The sequence below is a fragment of the Squalius cephalus genome, assembly GCF_949319135.1.
Source record: "Squalius cephalus genome assembly, chromosome: 9".
In the NCBI taxonomy this organism is placed as follows: domain Eukaryota; kingdom Metazoa; phylum Chordata; class Actinopteri; order Cypriniformes; family Leuciscidae; genus Squalius; species Squalius cephalus.
The window spans coordinates 10,339,080-10,358,002 of record NC_137130.1 but is presented as its reverse complement, the minus strand read 5'-3'; the positions used below and the strand labels follow the sequence as shown (position 1 = coordinate 10,358,002).

Genomic DNA, 18,923 nt, shown 5'->3' with positions numbered 1-18,923 from the left:
TCAACACGGCATTTTTGCCCACAGACCTGCCGCTCACTGGATATTTTCTTCTTTTTGTACAATTCTCTGTAAACCCCAGAGATGGTTGTGTGTGAAAATCCCAGTAGATCAGCAGTTTCAGAAATACTCAGACCATCCCGTCTGGCACCAACAACCATGCCACGTTCAAAGTCACTTAAATCACTTTTCTTCCATAGTTTGAACTTCAGTAGATAGTCTTGACCATGTCTACATCCCAAAATTCATTGAGTTGCTGCCATCTGATTGGCTGATTAGATATTTGTGTTAAACAGCAGTTGAATAGGTGTACCTAATAAAGTGGCAATTGTGTGTATATTATTTATGTGATATAATTTATTACAGTAATGAGAATTACAAAAATAAAACTTTTGGATGCATAATGAGAATTTGTAAGGAAAAATAGGCTTAACTGTAATGGCACAATGTAAAACATCTTAATGGTTCTATTCTGTGGTATTCTAATAATTCACTTAAACTTACTCAGAAGATGGCTAATAAAATAACCAACATCTAGATCTTTATTTTATTAGATACACAAATCTGGTAAAACCTTGCTTATGGTTCTTCATAATACAGTACATTGCTCAAGAACAGCAGCATCTTGAGTTATAGCCACATTTCCTTGAGCATGAACTGTAGTTAAGCACTCAAAGATCAAAGTTTGAACCATCTTTTCACAACCCCTGTACTACCCCTGATCTTTAACCACCAGGCTACTTTCAGGTGAGAGCTGACCTCTTTAAGCGCAGTATGAAGTAAAGTCTCACATGTTGTGCGTGGGATAGTGAGGATTGGTTGTCTCTTTCCATTGCGACTCTACCGTCTCACACTCCTGCTGTCCCATGCTGGTTTTAATGCTCTTTGCTTTGTTAATAAACCGAGATTTAGACCAGGACCAGTATATGCACTGAAGGCTTGCTGTATACATAGCTAAAAAATGTTTTAGAGCTACTATTTTTCACAGTAATATAGATCAAAAAGTTTAACATGTTTTGATTATCTGAATTGTTTTATGCCAATGCAGAGCTTATGAAACATGAATGTTAAGAAAGAAAAATCTGCAAGTTTTGATTCCATTTCCCTTTGATCTTTGTTCAAACGTTGTATTGATTTAAAAATAAGCATCTTTAGCAAGATTTTTTTTGGGGGAGATTTTCTTTCCTTCCATGTACACTGTAGCTTGAACTCTCTGATGATCAAAGGTCTACGGTTTGCTATTTATCCTAAAAACATTTTCCCTTTAATGATTTTGCTTATATTTACCAAAATATATTTAAAAACCAGCTCAGAAAACACTAAACCAAGCAGTACAGAGCAACATTAAATAGTTAACATTCTGAAAACTTTGTGTCAGGTTGAGTTTCTTAATGCTGTTTGCACCCTCAGCGCCACAGTGCCAAGAGATCTACTTCTGAAGGCAAAGAGGGATGGTTTCTCAGACCGACAGGTTGGCCAGGCTCTGGACATCTCAGAGGGAGAAGCTCGGGCACTGAGGCTCAACCACAACATCCGACCTTGGGTCAAACAGGTTTGAGCCTATTGGCAGAAATATCCTCTTATTATTGAGATCCAGTGGTTATGATAAACCTGGCTTCATGATAAATGGCTTTTGTGCTCACTTTCAGATTGATACACTGGCTGCTGAATACCCCGCAGCCACCAACTACTTGTATTGCACTTACCATGGTCAGGTAAACCAGTCTGTCCAACCTTTATGTAGGGTCTTTTATTGAAGTGCCAGGAAATATTTTGTCTAGGCTTCTCCACAGTAGCATAATTTTTCTTAATGATTTTAGTACACAAAGGAAACATTATATAACAAGGGAAAGCTTATTTCTTTGTCCTTTTCAACAGGAGCATGACTTGGATTTTAAGGATCATGGTATCATGATTGTGGGTTGTGGTCCATATCACATTGGTGAGCTCTATTCCTTTTTACCTAATCATCCTTTGATTTTTTTGTTTGTTTTCACTTTACACCAATCCATTCATGTATTGTCTTCATTAGTTTTAATGAGCAATTAGTGCAAAAGTGGGTCAGGGCAGTGTTTCGCTCTACTGCCCCATAGGCAGCAGTGTGGAGTTTGACTGGTGTGCTGTGTCAAGCATTCGTGCCCTCAGACAGATGGGCAAGCATACAGTGGTGGTGAACCATAACCCGGAGACGGTCAGTACGGACTTTGATGAGTGTGACCGTCTGTACTTTGAGGAGTTAACCCTGGAGCGCATCCTGGACATCACACAGCAGGAGGTGAGAGGTCAAAGTTCAGTCCGTGCATCTGGTGCATTTGGGTAACTGAAAGGTATTATTCACTTTCATGTTTGACAAGGGCATTTGTTATCATTGGTCCGATTTCTGAAAATACCGTGCAAACATTTATTATAAAGTGTATAGGTGATCTAAAATCTGATTGGATGAGCCACGTTTAAAAAGCTTATTGATGGGCTAAGTCAGTGTATTCGATTATTATTACTAATAAATGTAGTTAATTTAAAATGTGCCTTTAAGCATTGTGGTTGTTGGCATTTTATAAAAACAAACAAGAAAAGGAAAAACTAGAAAAGGAAACTTTGTCAAGACATTTGTGCTAGCTTGCACTGCTTGACAAAGCTCTGTTTTAAGAAAGGTTCATGGTTAAATCACCATTGTGTTGTTCGAGTACTTTAAAATCTATTTTTCATTAAGGGATATTAGAAAGATTGGTTGGGTTTGTTTGGGGATATATTTGATTGTACGGAATGGGAGAACGATAAAAAAATAAGTCAGAACGGACTGAAGGACTGTGCTGAGATGGGTGGAGTGCTATTTAAGTATTATTTATATACTATTATAGTATTGATTAATATTTTGAATTGGCTTTTTTTTTAAGCAAGTTTAGTTTTAAGTAAGTTCAAAGTTAAAAAGTAAGTTTTTTTTATATATTTCTAAATAGCTGTAATTTTTTTCTCAGTAATTCTAGTACTTTTCAGTTTATTTCAGTTAATGGCTCTGTCCCAAATGACACACTTCATGTCCACTTTCGGTCTTGTGGATTTACAATGGCACGAGACGGAAAGTACCTATGAAGTGTGTCATTTGGGACAGAGCCATTAACTGAAATAAGTTTTTCATCATTTTATTTCAGCTTTATTTCAGTTCTGAAAACATTTTTTAATAGTACCAGTTTTAGTTAAACATAAAATCACTGGTTTGGTGGACGTAGCAATTGCATATCTTTTGACATTATTGTGGAGAAAAATACTGTAAAATACTTTACAGACATTTTTAAGCTTACTATGAAGCAAATTCATTCATATTATACTGAACCTGTTTTTGTTCACCATCCTTATATCCCAAAAAAAGAAGTCTGATATCTTGTTATCAGGTTGTATGCTACCATCTTCAAACTGTGGAAATAGATTTTCTTCCATTTTGTTCCCTGCCTTATAAGAAAGAACCTGCTTAATACAATGTTTCAAACTCATCTGTTATCTTGTGTCTGAAAGTATATACGAGTAAATGTGTTACTTTATCCCCATTATGCTTGCTGTGGAAAAAGTAGCAATGTCTTCTATAAAAAACGGCAACAGACTGTCTGTAGAGTGCGAGCAATTCCTCATTTTCTCCTTTGATGTGTAGCAATGTGTGACCGTAGACAAGAGCCGACTGGGCCAATGGTCTTAATATGAATATCACAGCAAGACTAACACCACAGTGCACAGCTTATGCACAGTGTGCTATACAAACAAGATCATGTGTTTCCAGTGCATATGAATTTTTTAATGCTTGGGCTGGTATTTTAAAGTGTCATCACATTTCGAAAAAGAGATGATGCAATGATGGCCCTTGTTTTCAGCTGCATTGATTCTTGAAATAGTTTTTTCCATTCATTTTCTCCATTTCAAAAAGAATCACAAACACACAGCATTTGATTCTAAGCAAAAAAATGTTTTTAAAAAACTGACAAATAGACACGTTATGTTCAGAATATCATATCACCATACAATTCCTGCAGTAAATACTAGTATGATTCAGAAATACAATTTGATAGATAATAGTGGTAATACAGGGTTTTTCCTGGGTCAAAATTGGTCTTCGGTGGTGGCTGACCGACATGGTCATCCACACACAGCAAAGAGTACCCTAGTACCCACATGATCCGCAAGCCCAATATTGACAATAAATGTTACATTTAAAATAAATACAAAGAAACAGTTTGTGATTTTTTTCTTATCCTATTTATTCATGAAAAAATGATCACTGACAGGCTAGTAAAAGAAAGCGATTACAACTTATTTTATATCTATACCTTGATGTTTGTTTCTTTTGTTCCTCGTTGTTAATATTTGGTTGTTCATTCTTTTTATTTTATTTTTTGGGGGGGCCATCATAGGGGTGGGCGATATGCCAAAAATATCATAACACAATTTTTTTTTCAGGAAAATCACGATTCACGGTTTTATCACGATTCTTTTTATATTTTGTTTTTACTATTTTGTGACTGAGCATTACAGCCAAACTAATGTCCATATTTTAAAAAACAAAGCCTTAGGTAACAACAAAAAAAAACAAAATGGCAGACAGGGGCAAAGATAAAAATATTTGTCATTATTTTCTTTGTTATTAAATATTAAGATCAAAGATACACATTACACTGACATACACAACTTAATATACAAATGAAATAAACAGAGCTTTATGTTTTCAGCTACAGTAGGTGTATTTAACAGTAGCATTGAAGAAAGTAATTAAATGAACAAATATGAAATTAAAACAAAATAGACTTCACTGTATAAATTATGCATTGATACTTATTAAAGCTACTTAAAGTTATCAGTCAATAGCAGTGAGTGATTTTCTCTTTGCATTTTGTTGGTTTATTAACATTAAAGGAATAGTTCTCCTAAAAATTCAAATTGTCATAATTTACTCTTTCAAGTTGTTTTAAACTCGAATAAGTTTGTTTCTTCTGTTAAAAATAGAAGTTATTTGGAAGAATGTGGGTAACCAAACAGTTGATGTACCCCAGTGACTACCTTAGTATATTTTTCTCCTTTGGAAGTCAATGGGGACCAGCTACTGTTTAGCCACATTCTTCAAAATATTAATATTAGAAAAATATTAGAAAATATTAGAAGGAAATTAATACAGGTTTGGAACAAGACAACATTAGAGTGCGTAAATGATGAGAAGTTTTATTTTTGGGTGAACTATCCCTTTAAGGACAAGCGGCAGCGTGTTTACTGAAGCTACTGTCTCTTTAAAAGAGCTGCGCGCGACGCGTCTAACGCATTTTGACAAGCAGATTTACTCAATTTTCTCAAGTTTGCTTTCACTTTAGACATAACTGACTTTATGTAAACCTTGTGTGTATTTAACAGTATAAGCACAATAAGACTCGAAAGATAACTTAGTCCAGTATCCAGGCGCTGGTAGACAGGCTTTTAGTGCATGTGAGCTTCACATGCACGCGCTGAGAAACGCACACGTTAGAACTGCGCATCAGCACGCGAATTAAATGTTTAACCGACAGGGCATTAAAGCACATGCAAATTATGAACCTTTGTGAACTGCAGTGTCCTGTCCCTCGGCTCAAAGGAGTCATTAGGTCGCGAATCGGACTTTAGCGGACGTGTTGTGTGGGAAATTGGGAATCCAGACTGTTAGGACATCACGAAAGATTTGTCAACACACACAAAAACACTTCAAACTTTTTTTTTTTTTTTGCGTTTATTTAAAGTTATGTCAGCTGCATGTGCGGAATGCTTGTCACAAGTTGTAAGAGAAGATAAGGCAATTTTTTTTTGACTGCAATTCACACCCAGCGCTAATTCAGCAAAAATATTCTCCGAATGCACCGCGTGAAACATGGATTCGGTCTTCCGACCTTTAGGATCAGTTGATTTTGATGCGAAGGGAGAGAGCAAAGACAGAACTGAAGACGGAGAGTGCCCGCGCGGGGGTGGGGCGATGTGATCGCTCTCTCCGTCACTCCGTCAGTAGCCTGCTTCACTCACAAAACCCAATTACAGATCAAATAAGGCTTTGGCGGGACAAAAAATCGTTTTGGCGGCCGCCAAAAAATTTTCAATGTAGGAAAAACCCTGTAATAACATTAATACAAATGCAACTATTGACTTTCGAGGATTTTAAGGGCTGCATGATATTGAAGAAAAATGTGAGAAATAAATTGTAATTGTGTGTGTGTATCTACACTCACCTAAAGGATTATTAGGAACACCTGTTCAATTTCTCATTAATGCAATTATCTAATCAACCAATCACATGGCAGTTGCTTCAATGCATTTAGGGGTGTGGTCCTGGTCAAGACAATCTCCTGAACTCCAAACTGAATGTCAGAATGGGAAAGAAAGGTGATTTAAGCAATTTTGAGCGTGGCATGGTTGTTGGTGCCAGACGGGCCGGTCTGAGTATTTCACAATCTGCTCAGTTACTGGGATTTTCACGCACAACCATTTCTAGGGTTTACAACGAATGGTGTGAAAAGGGAAAAACATCCAGTATGCGGCAGTCCTGTGGGCGAAAATGCCTTGTTGATGCTAGAGGTCAGAGGAGAATGGGCCGACTGATTCAAGCTGATAGAAGAGCAACTTTGACTGAAATAACCACTCGTTACAACCGAGGTATGCAGCAAAGCATTTGTGAAGCCACAACACGTACAACCTTGAGGCGGGTGGGCTACAACAGCAAAAGACCCCACCGGGTACCACTCATCTCCACTACAAATAGGAAAAAGAGGCTACAATTTGCACGAGCTCACCAAAATTGGACAGTTGAAGACTGGAAAAATGTTGCCTGGTCTGATGAGTCTCGATTTCTGTTGAGACATTCAGATGGTAGAGTCAGAATTTGGCGTAAACAGAATGAGAACATGGATCCATCATGCCTTGTTACCACTATGCAGGCTGGTGGTGGTGGTCTAATGGTGTGGGGGATGTTTTCTTGGCACACTTTAGGCCCCTTAGTGCCAATTGGGCATCGTTTAAATGCCACGGCCTACCTGAGCATTGTTTCTGACCATGTCCATCCCTTTATGACCACCATGTACCCATCCTCTGATGGCTACTTCCAGCAGGATAATGCACCATGTCACAAAGCTCGAATCATTTCAAATTGGTTTCTTGAACATGACAATGAGTTCACTGTACTAAAATGGCCTCCACAGTCACCAGATCTCAACCCAATAGAGCATCTTTGGGATGTGGTGGAACGGGAGCTTCGGGCCCTGGATGTGCATCCCACAAATCTCCATCAACTGCAAGATGCTATCCTATCAATATGGGCCAACATTTCTAAAGAATGCTTTCAGCACCTTGTTGAATCAATGCCACATAGAATTAAGGCAGTTCTGAAGGCGAAAGGGGGTCAAACACAGTATTAGTATGGTGTTCCTAATAATCCTTTAGGTGAGTGTATATATATATATACGATCACATGTACTCAGTGTGTAGGGAATGGCAGTGCTGAGTGTGCATTCTACAAGATAAGGCATTTATCAGAAGTTTAGGCTCTGTTGTGCAACGGACCCTCCGCCATCATCACGTGATCAGTGAACTGTGATTCGTGCTGCACTGTGTGCGACTGCAACTCGTGCTGGATGAGCAAAGCAGATGTTTACAATAGTTTAAAATGGTTTTTATTTTTATAAAAACAGCAAAACGACAGACAGTGGAGGCGGTGCCGCGGTGTGCACCTTAATGCAATATGAATGTAGCGGTGAAATATTCTATGCTAATTTCACCCTCAGGCTCCGTAATGGCGATATCGTGAGTCAGCTTTTCACTCGACGAGAAATCATCACGTTTTAGTCTCGCGAGATCTCGTGGCACTCATCTTCTCACACTAGTTTGCTATGAGAGCATAAATCTAGTCTCTGCTGTCTGCATTGACCTAAAACTTTTATCTTTTCTAAACTTTTTAAAGTATTAATTTTTCTGTTGCTATTATTCATATTACGATTTATTTGCGATATTTCAATCTTGCAGCCCTACTGTTATAAGTTTCTATTATATATACAGATTTGTCTGAAGACTGACTTGTTTATGTAATTTGCAAATTTTTATGGGAATGGAATTTCTCTCTCCACAGTAACAAACTTCTGTGATTGTTCATTCTTCAAGATAGCCTGGCTAACGTCAGACCTCTTTCTCATTGAGACGTGGTCTGGGAACCACATGTTCATTTTCTCGTATTTGAGGCGTGGTTTACGAATGCCCAGAGCCGTTTATTGGGCGCTACGAATGTCTATCAAATGTGCCTGTACGTAGCTCATAGCCAATCGTTTCAATTATACCAGATGACGTATGTAGAGTGGCAGAAATTCGACGAGGAAGAAGACGAAATAAACTTGCGTTCTAAACTACTTAGAACACTATCTAAAGCTGCATCGAAAAGGTAACTTCGTGTCTGATGCCATGTTGGATCCATAGATATAAACAAACTGCTTCGGTGTGTCGCATAGATGTTGTCATCCCTTTTTGAGGGGAAAATCTGGTCCATGGAATCCAGGCTGCCTAGCAGCGTGAATAAAATCGAGCTGCGCGCAAGGCAGCATGGGGAAACCCAGGCTATCTTCAAGAAGTTCTTTCCAGGAATTTGGTAATTAGTTTTTTTTTTTTAAAAAGAAGTTGAAATCACACTGATTAGTAGCTACAGAATCATATACCATCACTTAACAACTTCTGAGATTTTATTGCTGGAATGTTCTCTATAGAGAAAATGAATTTATACATCTCTGGTCCTAGATGCCATTATCTCAAGAGACTAACCACAAAATGCCTCTGAGCATCTAAGCAGTTCTTGGTGAGCCCATTTCTATTTCGTTTTATAGAGATAGAGCCACTCAAGTCTCCACTGATGATGCAAAATCTCTAACAGCCATTGACTTTTCCATTCAGACACATTATAAGCTAGTTAAAGTGATAGAAGCTTGGGTTGATCAAGTGTTTGTTGTTTTGCTCAGAGGTTGTAATAAATTCCCAGGTTCTGTGTAGCGGTTTATTACCATCACGTTAACATGCTCTGAGAAACCTGGAGGGAAATGCGAAGCTGACATATGTATTGTGAAGTGGGCATACATGTGGTTGCCATAGGAATGCAACGAATGAGATTAGAGGGTATATGAAGAAGGTATACCTTCTAATACCTTCTAACCTTCTAATAGAAGGTATCAGAGCGTAAAGTAATGCCATGTCATGTCCCAGGGTCAGCTTCTGGGACCACAGCTCATCTCTGAAACAACAAGAAGGAGAGAGAGAAAATATCAGTGGATAGGAGTCTAGATTGAGTAATGCCTATAAAGAGTGGAACATAAAATCATTGTGAATTCATGCAAAGAATGAGCAATGATTATAGTAATTTCTGTCAGATCAGTGCTTTGATTAAAACATTTTTTGCTTAAAACAAACTTTCTGTCATATTATGGGATGAACCAAGCTTTAAGTTCATAAGCATCAGAATTTGTAGTCTTTGATCTTGGACAGATACAATATGTTAAATTGTAGAGTCAAAACTAATTGTAAAATGCACTTGACATTTAAAAATAAAAAACATTGGGCCTCATTCACTAACCGTGCATACACACACATTTGTCTGTGAATCTGCGTAAGAACGTTTTCACAAACAAATAATGATTCATCAATAACCTACGCTCTAAAATGTATTCTAAATTTGCAAAACAATTAAGGAACAACTGAAACCACTGGTACACAAAAATCACATACCCTGGGTGGCATTATGAACGCATTTCAAATTAAAATGTATGTATACATATTTCATCTTAAATACATTTCATCAGCACTGCGAGTTTCCTCTGCATCAAGATGCAGATTTGCATATATACAGCTAGTTAATCAGAGATCTGTATTAAGTTTTGAGCATGGCACACTTGGCATTGATTGAGGATCTTGTTGCTGAGAGCACGTTTTTAGAGAGGGTCATGTTTGCTGAGAGGGCCGAAAGGAAAGGATGTGTGGAAAGCCCTTATATGGACATGGTTTTGGTGTGTTTTATGCAAGTTACTAACCTCGGGAACGTGGTCGCTCATTTAGAATACTCCAAATTCATTAATGTTCGAACGAGGTTAAGAACAAATCATTGTGTGTACGCGCATGTTATTAATTAGGTGGAAATTTTCCATCAGAAGTTCTCCTGTGAGTATAAATATAAATAATCCACACAATTATTAGTGAATGAGGCCCATTATTTGAGCTGTAATGTTGTATAAATAGTTATTTTTCATTATTATTGGTGGATTAGCATCTATGTGTTGCTATTTATTGGTTAGTAAGATATTTTGTAAACAGTAAAGTCCTTTACGTTACTGCAAAATAAATGCTGTTCTTTTGAAGTTTCTATTTACTGTATAAAATCATTCTGAAACAAAGCTGCACTGCACCGCTGTTTTCAACTGCAATAATATAAATGAATGTTTCTTAAAATGACCATCAAAGCAGCATATTAGAATGATTTCTTTTCTTGTGACATTGAAGACTGGAGTAACAGATTCGGAAAATTCAGCTTTGCATCTCAGGAATAAATTACAAATATTAAAAGACTTTCCATCCCTCTACAGGGCTGCACAGGCTGTATAGTATCTGTGGGTGGGCAGATCCCCAATAACCTGGCCATGCCCCTGCATCTGAACGGGGTGAAGATTCTGGGTACCAGCCCTCCTCAAATCGATCGTGCAGAAGAGAGATCTATATTCTCTTCCATACTGGATGATCTTGGTGTAGGCCAGGCCCCGTGGAGGGCTCTCAGCTCGCTGGTAAGGCCAGTTTTACTTGTTATCTGTTCTTAATTTCAAATGCATTTAATTGAACAACTGAATAATTATTTTGTATTCAAAATTTGTGCCTTGATGATCTTGATGATGCACATCATGTTCCAGTCTGTTAATTTTGGTCAGTTGAGTAATATGGATGTGATTTTGCAGTTATAGTGAACACCACCCGCTTTACTTATGCATTTTCTTGTTTAGTTAATCATTCATCCCAGGCTTTCAAGAAATCGCCCACCCGAGTGGCCGCACAGACGTCTTCCCAATATAGTTACATTTTCTAGACTTTTCACTTTTACAAATGCTGCATTCACTCCAAATACTCCAGAGGTGTCAGAGTGCTTTCAAACAGCAAACTTAAGAAGTGCTGAAACATGTTGACTGGAAGCCTGCTCGCTCGTCCGTTAGCTACACCCAGCCTTCTTGCCGCGGGCCATGGAAGCGAAGAGCTGAAGTCTGTGATGAAGGGGGAGAGAGAGAGAGCATTCTGCCCCATGGCGCTGCCCACTCACCCTCCGTTGGTTTCCGTCTCACTGCTTAGGGTACATCTAGCATTTTAATGGTCTCACCGTTGTTGAAACAAGCTAGAAAGGCAGTAGAGATCAGCAGAATCTTTTGGGATTCTGTGGTTCACTCAGTGTGTTGTTTCTGGCTAGAAGAGCAGTGCTTAGGAAAGGTGAAGATAGAGGATACAGTTGCTTCCTTGTGTCACACAGCATTTCCTGCTAAGTTAAAGATCTAGTTCACCAAAAATGAAATTTTGGTCAGCATTTAGTCATTGTTGTGTCGTTCCAAACCTTTACAGTTCTAGTTCAAATTTTATTGATTAAATACTTGAAATAAGGTCTGTGGTTAACACAAGCTCAAGATATTTTCACGTTTTATTCTACAACCTAAAATATATCAGTAATACTTCACTCATGATATTTTTAAGCGTTAATGTGTCTTGAAAAAGGCTGTTCGCTAACAAGTGGGTACTCACTACTCTGCTTTTATAGCCTCCTTTTGTTTATATTCACATTCTTGCAAACTTATTTAAACTCAAACTGAGATTAAAAGAGTTGTCTGAAGCTTGGTGGTGACATTAAAATCTTATTTCGCTGTGTAGTTTGTTTATAGCCTATATTTAGCTTTTTACTTATGTTGATTGCATTTAGGCTTTAAAATGATAAAAGTTTTGTTAATTTATGTAAATTATCTAAATGAACTAAACATGTAATAATTAAATAATTTATTTTCTGCAATAATTCAGAACCCAGTGGGAAAATCCCATTGACTTTTTATCAAAGGAACCAGGGTGATGCAAACAGAAATATGTCATCTCTGCAGCACTCTATAGCTTTATGTGATGTACAGATGGAAATTAAAGTGATTTTTTACTTGATCTACCCTTCTACTGTAGATCTCAGTTGGAAACTTAGATGTGCTCTCCTCTGGTTTATTGAAGATTAACATCCAAGTATCCATTTGTACAATATAAAGCAGGGTTCCTCAAATCCAGCCCTGCGGGGCAACTGTCCTGCAGAGTTTAGCTCAAACCATGATGAACTACCTGCAATTTTCTAGTAACTCTAAAGACCTTGACTAGCTTGACCCTTCAGGACCGGATTTGAGGAACCATGATATAAAGCTTTACTGTGTGCATTTGTAGCTCTAGTTAGGCAGAATCTCATCAAATGCGATCTGCAAAAGATAACTTGCTAATAATGGTTTATTCAGGTAGAGGGTTGTTTTATCTTAAAGTTTTTCAATGTGAAGTAGCCAGTTCACAAAGCATTAAAAGTACGGTGAATAGATGTGGTCAGCGGTAATTGTCTGGCCCTTTGCCCACAGCCTGGGACTCAAATGGAGAAAAGGGCAGAAGAACCCTGACCTCATCTGAAACACAGCCTATTTGATTCTGTGCAGCTGATTGCAAAGGGATATCTAACTTTCCTTATTTTTCAGGAAGAGGCTGTTTCTTTTGCCAGTAATGTGGGCTACCCTTGCCTCCTGCGACCATCCTATGTTCTTAGGTGAGTACAAGGGGAACGATGAATTCAAGACACAAACACAGTACGGACGATCAGTTTTGGAATGGATTTCCCATGTGATGCTTTTATATATCTCTTTGGCAGAGCATTTTGGGTAAAGATTTTTTTCTCTTAAAAGAGTTGTTCACCCAAAGTTTTGTCATTATTTACTCACCCTCATGTCGTTTCAAACCTGTATGAATTTCACTCTTCTGTATGATAAATATCTGTATGGCAAAAAGAACAAAATTTTAGTCACATTTCACTAATAATCTTTCCCTCCAGTGATCTGTTAACTCAAACTACTGCAGTCAGATTGGTGAATGAATCATTCACTCTGATTTGCGAACCAGTTCAACTGGTTTATGTGAAAAGAATCAGCTCAAAAGAGAGATTTGCTGATCCAGTTTTCAATTTCAGTGATTATATGTCTTTAATTAAAGGTGCTATAAGCGATGTCGGGACACGTAACTTCTTGTTGACATTCGAATTGTTGTCAAACAAAACGGAGGCTAGCTAGACCCTCCCTCCTCCCCTCCCTTCCGGCATAAAGGAAAGTCAAAGTAGTCACTACAAACAAAGTTAAGTTTTAGTGATACTTCATTCAATGTGTAATGTCACCAAGTTAGATAAATGCTTTTATATATTGCAGAACAGAATGCAGAAAAAGAGAAACATTATCTTAAAATCGTTTCGCCACCTGAGGTTATAACTATAGCTCCCATACAAGGACGCAATAATAGCAAGATAACGTTAGCTTCGCGTTTCCCAGTGAGCATAAACAACAGCGGCGTCGTAAACAAATTTAGTCAAAGTTGTCAATAGCCTATAAATGAACATTCAAATTCATAACAAACAGTGGGTGAAAACAATCATTCACACAAATTGTCGCCCTACTGTGAATTTACAATAGAGATTGATCGCTAGCTGCTAGAAACATATGTTGTATTCACCAAAGTTAACGCTGACTGCATAGTTCTAGCTAATTACATCCTTGTGTTGGTTTGGCGAACATGAACGTCAGTTTAGAAAGAAAAATGGATTTACCCACCTGTTCTGCAAAAACAGAGCAACCTAATGTTGGATTGGAATCCCTTCTGCCGGCGGAGTTCTCGCCACCTTTCGAAGGTTTTTCCGATGTAAATTCGGTACTTCGCGCGTTTCTTATCCTTGTCCCTCTTCTTTGCAATTTGCTCATCGGAACGTCGTCTCTTTGGTCGTGTGTAGGCCATAATTCAAACTTCCCTCTTCATGCTTCTCTCTCCTCCACACCCCCTTCATGTGTACGCGCACTAACCCCCCAGACCCCACCCTCAAATACTTCTTGCCAGTGATTGGCTGAAACACTGTTTGTTGTGTTTCGTGGTGCGGGTGAGCCCAGTTTGTTTTTGTTGCCGTTTGTGGAGCCTGTGGTGTCTAGAAAGACCGCGTTTCTTCACAGTGTGTTCAGGGGACAGGCAGCGAGCGGATAGTGAGGAGATGTTTGCTGTATGTGACAAAAAATGTTTTGGCCTAAAAAACGCGTGGCATCGCTTAGAGCACCTTTAATACTACTTCTACTTCTAATAATGCATATGTCCCTCTCATAAAGCTCTCAGATGGTCCCTTTTAGTCACTATAAATTGCCATTGTATTGAAAAGACCTGAGGGATATTCTGAAATTCTTGCTTCACCCCAAAAAAATTAAAAATTAAAAATAAATCACAGCATACATGTGACCTGTTGATTTGTCAAGAGCAGCTAAATTTCACTCCAGTCTTTTCTCAATTGCTGCCTGAAAAATACTGGATAAAATGCATTCACCCGCATTGTAAGAATCCAGATTGACAGGACTCGAACAGCTAATTTGCAATAATCAGACAGCAGGCATCTATTTTGAGTGCCTCGATGGAAAAATTACTTTCCTTTCAAATCGAGTCCGCTGTGCAGCAAGAAGGCACAAAGAAATAGCAGGTTATGTTGCCTTTTCTCCATTACCCAGAACATGTCTCAATCATAAAAGCACTTTCATCAGTGGAGTTTCTATTTGTTCTCATTAGATGTTGCCTCAAATGTCATTGACTGTTTTGAGACCAGTTTAGAGTTTTTTCAGGGAACCACATCAGTCACAGAGACTCGCACTGTGCCAAGTGTGAAGCTAATAGTTATCAGTGGAAGGTATAGTGCACAAATTTCAGTCTGGTTTTCTTGTAACCAGATTCACAACATGAAACTGAAGCTGAATGAAAGTAAAGTGCTTTAGCACATCCATTCATCACTGTAAAATCTTTATTGTTGTATGTAACCAACAGCCACATACAGTAGAGTCTCTTGCAGTAACAGTGATTTGCTTTTAGTTTTCAAGAAATCCAACTGCCAAAAACAAGATTTTTTGCTTATTTAAATTCGTTTGAATATTTATTGCTCCATGTGAATCCGTCACTGCTTAGCTGCTTGGTTGAGAGCTGTTTTTTGAGTCCTGCTCTGTGTTTCTGAGGTGCCAACTGTGGTTTGGCATCATTATATTGCCTAAACCCATGCCTTAGGCTCAGACTCTCTGGGACTGCAGCTCCGACACAGAACCTGACAGAAACACTGCCAGTTCATCTGGACCGTAGAGCGGTTCATACTGAAGAGAGACACTTAAGGCTGTCTCAGTATGTTTCCTTCTTGTCTCTCTGTGACTGTATTTTGAGATGTTAGTGAAACATATTGCTGACTTTCAATTAAATAGTGTGACAGTAAGCAGTGGTCACCTGTTGTAATATTTTTGTGGGATGCAACCAGAGTTCACAATTAACTTTTTGCCATTCTTGCCAATAGCAAGTTATTTGGGATAGTTTACTTGACATAAATGGCTAAATCTATGAAATCGTTTGATATCACCTTAGACTGCAAAAGGCACCTATCGCCTTATCAAACTATTGATGTTGATTAGTATGTTCTGATTTCAAACCTTCTATATTAAGGTATGTAATGAGAAGTGCTGAGTGTTAAAAAATTACAATGTGCCATCTTGCCATCTCCAAATTGTTATAACTGTTTTCTATTTTAATATATTTTAAAATAAGCGAAGCTGAATTTTCAGCAGCCATTACTTCAGTCTTCAGTGTCACATGGTTCTTCAGATTTCTTCAAAATCATTCTAATATGCTGATTTGCTGCTCAAACATTTATAATCAATATTGAAAACAGTTGTGCTGCTAAATATTTTTGTGGAAACTAATACTTTTTTCATAATAATTTGAATAGAGATTTCAAAAGAACAGCATTTATTTGAAATAGTTTTTTAACTCACTTTTGATCAATTTAATGCATCCATCCTGAATATATAGTTAGTTAGACAGACAGACAGACAGACAAGATATTTGGATGATCATTTGTTCAGGTATGGATTGCTGTCACTGTTAGATGCCTGGTGACACCACAAATGTTAGCTGCAGGGCTGATACCATTAAAATCCCAGAAAACTGTCTTTTATTTCTTTCAATATGAAACGCATTCAGTGCTGATCGCTTCAAGGAGCAGCTGACCCAAATATATTTCTCTAGTTGGCTTTTTCTCTCTTTCTTTCTTCTTTTACACAACTCTACATACAGTATCTTCCCGTTAGGTTTGACTCTATAACCATATAATTATGTTTTTGTCTCATATTATTTCCTGATGGACTCATTTAAGTGTCACAGTGATGAATGATAAAAATCTTTCTCTCTTTTCAGTGGCTCAGCTATGAATGTTGTGTACGGTGCAGATGAGATGAAACGTTTCCTGGAGGAAGCCACACAGGTGTCACAGGTGAGGTCTGCACATTTAACCATTTGGCCCTGTCACAGCACAAATAACTGATGTGAAGCGTGTTGATTTTGCCACATGAATCATGCAATGGCTCAGTCATGAATTATGTAATATGCATCCTTTTTTTAACCCATTATCACAAATGAATGATGCTCTTGAAATTATATTTCATCCTATGTAAAACACACTTTAGAAAAAGGTGCCTTAAAGAGTTTTTTTATTCTTTTAAAGGCAGACCAAGCACATTTCCATCAGCTCCAGTTTTCCTGTACCTCAGGGCCAGTACTGATTTTCATCTCCTGTTCCTGCTGCCCCTTACAGTTTTTTTTTACCTTCGCTGTCACCATCATTGAGCCATTCATTCCTGAGTGCATTAGCAAGGATTGCTATATAGGATTTTTTTTTTCACCATATCTTTTTTTATTACCATCACTAACAAAATATGAAAATGATCAGTTTTATATTGTCATGAGCTAGTAAATTATCGAGACTTGTAGCTACAGGATGAAGAGAACTATTTAAGTCAATTCTTTGTAATATTTACATAAAATCAATGATCTAGATGGACCCCTGCCAAAGATCAACAACAATTAACTTTGTCTGAATTGTGAGGCATACCACATCACCTCATATCTTAAATTTAAATGCCACATCAATGGATGAATGAATTTTAGCATTGCCTCTTCTAATTCTAGCAATGTTGTAATCCATTTTGCCAAAAGAGAAAGGCTGTCAATTTGTACAAATGTGTATATTAGCTAAAAGAGAAATTAAACTGCATTCACACTACCAGCGACTTTGTCGCTGCATGTCGCCAGTGGCTGTGGCATTTTGTGAATGACATTCACGGATGTTACTCTGTGTTGTAGACAAATCAGTTTTCTTGCCGCTACAAGCAAACATTTTGGAAGGAAAAATCTAAATGTAAATGGAATCTGTACATAAAATGCCTAATATTAAAGATGAACGAGAAACAGAGTGCTCTTTGCCATCGCGGCTATTTATCTGCAGCAAAAGGGCAAATGCCGGTTTATCTGGGCTCACAAAGCCATTCAGGCTCGGAGTCATTAATTATCATAAATTATAGGACAGTTGCGAACTGCTAAAATTAGCTAGTGCGCTCCACTGACTTCACTCCTATTGGTTGTCGCTCCCGAAATTCGCTCTTCATTTGCATAAAGTTGAGATGTCACATTGCTGGACATGCCCCATCCGGTCGCCAACAGTCCCTGCCGCTCGTGTCGCTGGAAATCGCCAACTCTCCATTGAAATGAATGGGGTTGTGTCGCTTTGTCTCTGCTAGTGTGAACACAGGTTTAGTTAACTTTTCTTTGCTTGCTTTCTTTTTCACTGGCACATAGATGTCATCTAAGCTAACAGACGTGACTAAAAGCCACATAATTCCAAAAATGATTTCATGAGGTCTTTAACTTCACGGTCCTATAACGGAGCAGATCTATGAAATATAGATTTATAGAGTTGTGAACCCTTTTATCACTCTGGTAAAATAACGTGGCTGGATTGAGAAGGAATGAATAATTTTCTTAAGCACTCAATTAGCCTTAGTGTGCCTTACATCAGGTAAATATATATTTGCTTAGTACATGAGTATATATTCTCGCTCTCGCTCTCGCTCTCGTGTGTGTATGTGTGTGTAAACTTGGTTAAGGTATTTATCTGACACAATTAATTTGAAAAAAGGCAAACTACAGCTACAGGTTTTATTTTACTATGCAAAAAGTTCAATAATTTCTTTGTTTGACCGCCTGGTCAAAAAATGATGTCTGCACAATTTGGCAGGTTTTGCTACATACACGGCAAAGGTTCGCCCTATTACTTACTTTATATGAACGTAACACCACACAGATCAACTTAAAGATGAAAGGCTGAAATTATCAATACACGTCTGTACATCAGCCACATTCAATGAAAATCTACCAGCCTAATAGCTTGTTTCACACCCCCACACAAATTATTATTCTCAAAATGTCCATCAGGTTGTCTTGGAAAGCCACTCATATAACTAATGGAAATAACAAGATTGAAATATAGAAAGGTCTTTCAGACATGTGCTTGGTTGAAGGTTTAAGTTCTGCACTGCAAGATGCTTATATTCACTTAAGTATCAAAATGACCCTGTGCTACATGAGACTCAGGTTGATGTGTCTGTAAGAGACGGTTAGCAATTCTGGGAAGCACAAACACTCTGTACTTGTCAATGTACAGCTTTAGCCTTGAACGACTTTTTGAATGAGCTTTTCAATACAGAGTTTTTTTTTATGTCCTTTGTATTGTATTCTTAAAAGCCGTTTTCAGCAATGTTTTTATTTACTGC

The 18,923-nt window shown here is 37.9% G+C and overlaps 1 protein-coding gene across 2 annotated transcripts in view; it reads left to right on the top strand.

Moving 5' to 3' along the window:
- The window catches only part of cps1 (carbamoyl-phosphate synthase 1, mitochondrial), a 45,941-nt gene that overhangs the window by 11,922 nt on the left and 15,096 nt on the right, over positions 1-18,923 (top strand). For both annotated transcript variants that reach the window (XM_079882022.1, XM_079882021.1), the window contains exons 22-28: positions 1,408-1,549; positions 1,647-1,712; positions 1,876-1,939; positions 2,091-2,272; positions 10,596-10,790; positions 12,750-12,817; positions 16,513-16,588. In XM_079882022.1, coding sequence (XP_079738148.1) covers positions 1,408-1,549; positions 1,647-1,712; positions 1,876-1,939; positions 2,091-2,272; positions 10,596-10,790; positions 12,750-12,817; positions 16,513-16,588 — 793 coding nt within the window. The remainder of the gene's footprint in view (positions 1-1,407; positions 1,550-1,646; positions 1,713-1,875; positions 1,940-2,090; positions 2,273-10,595; positions 10,791-12,749; positions 12,818-16,512; positions 16,589-18,923) is intronic.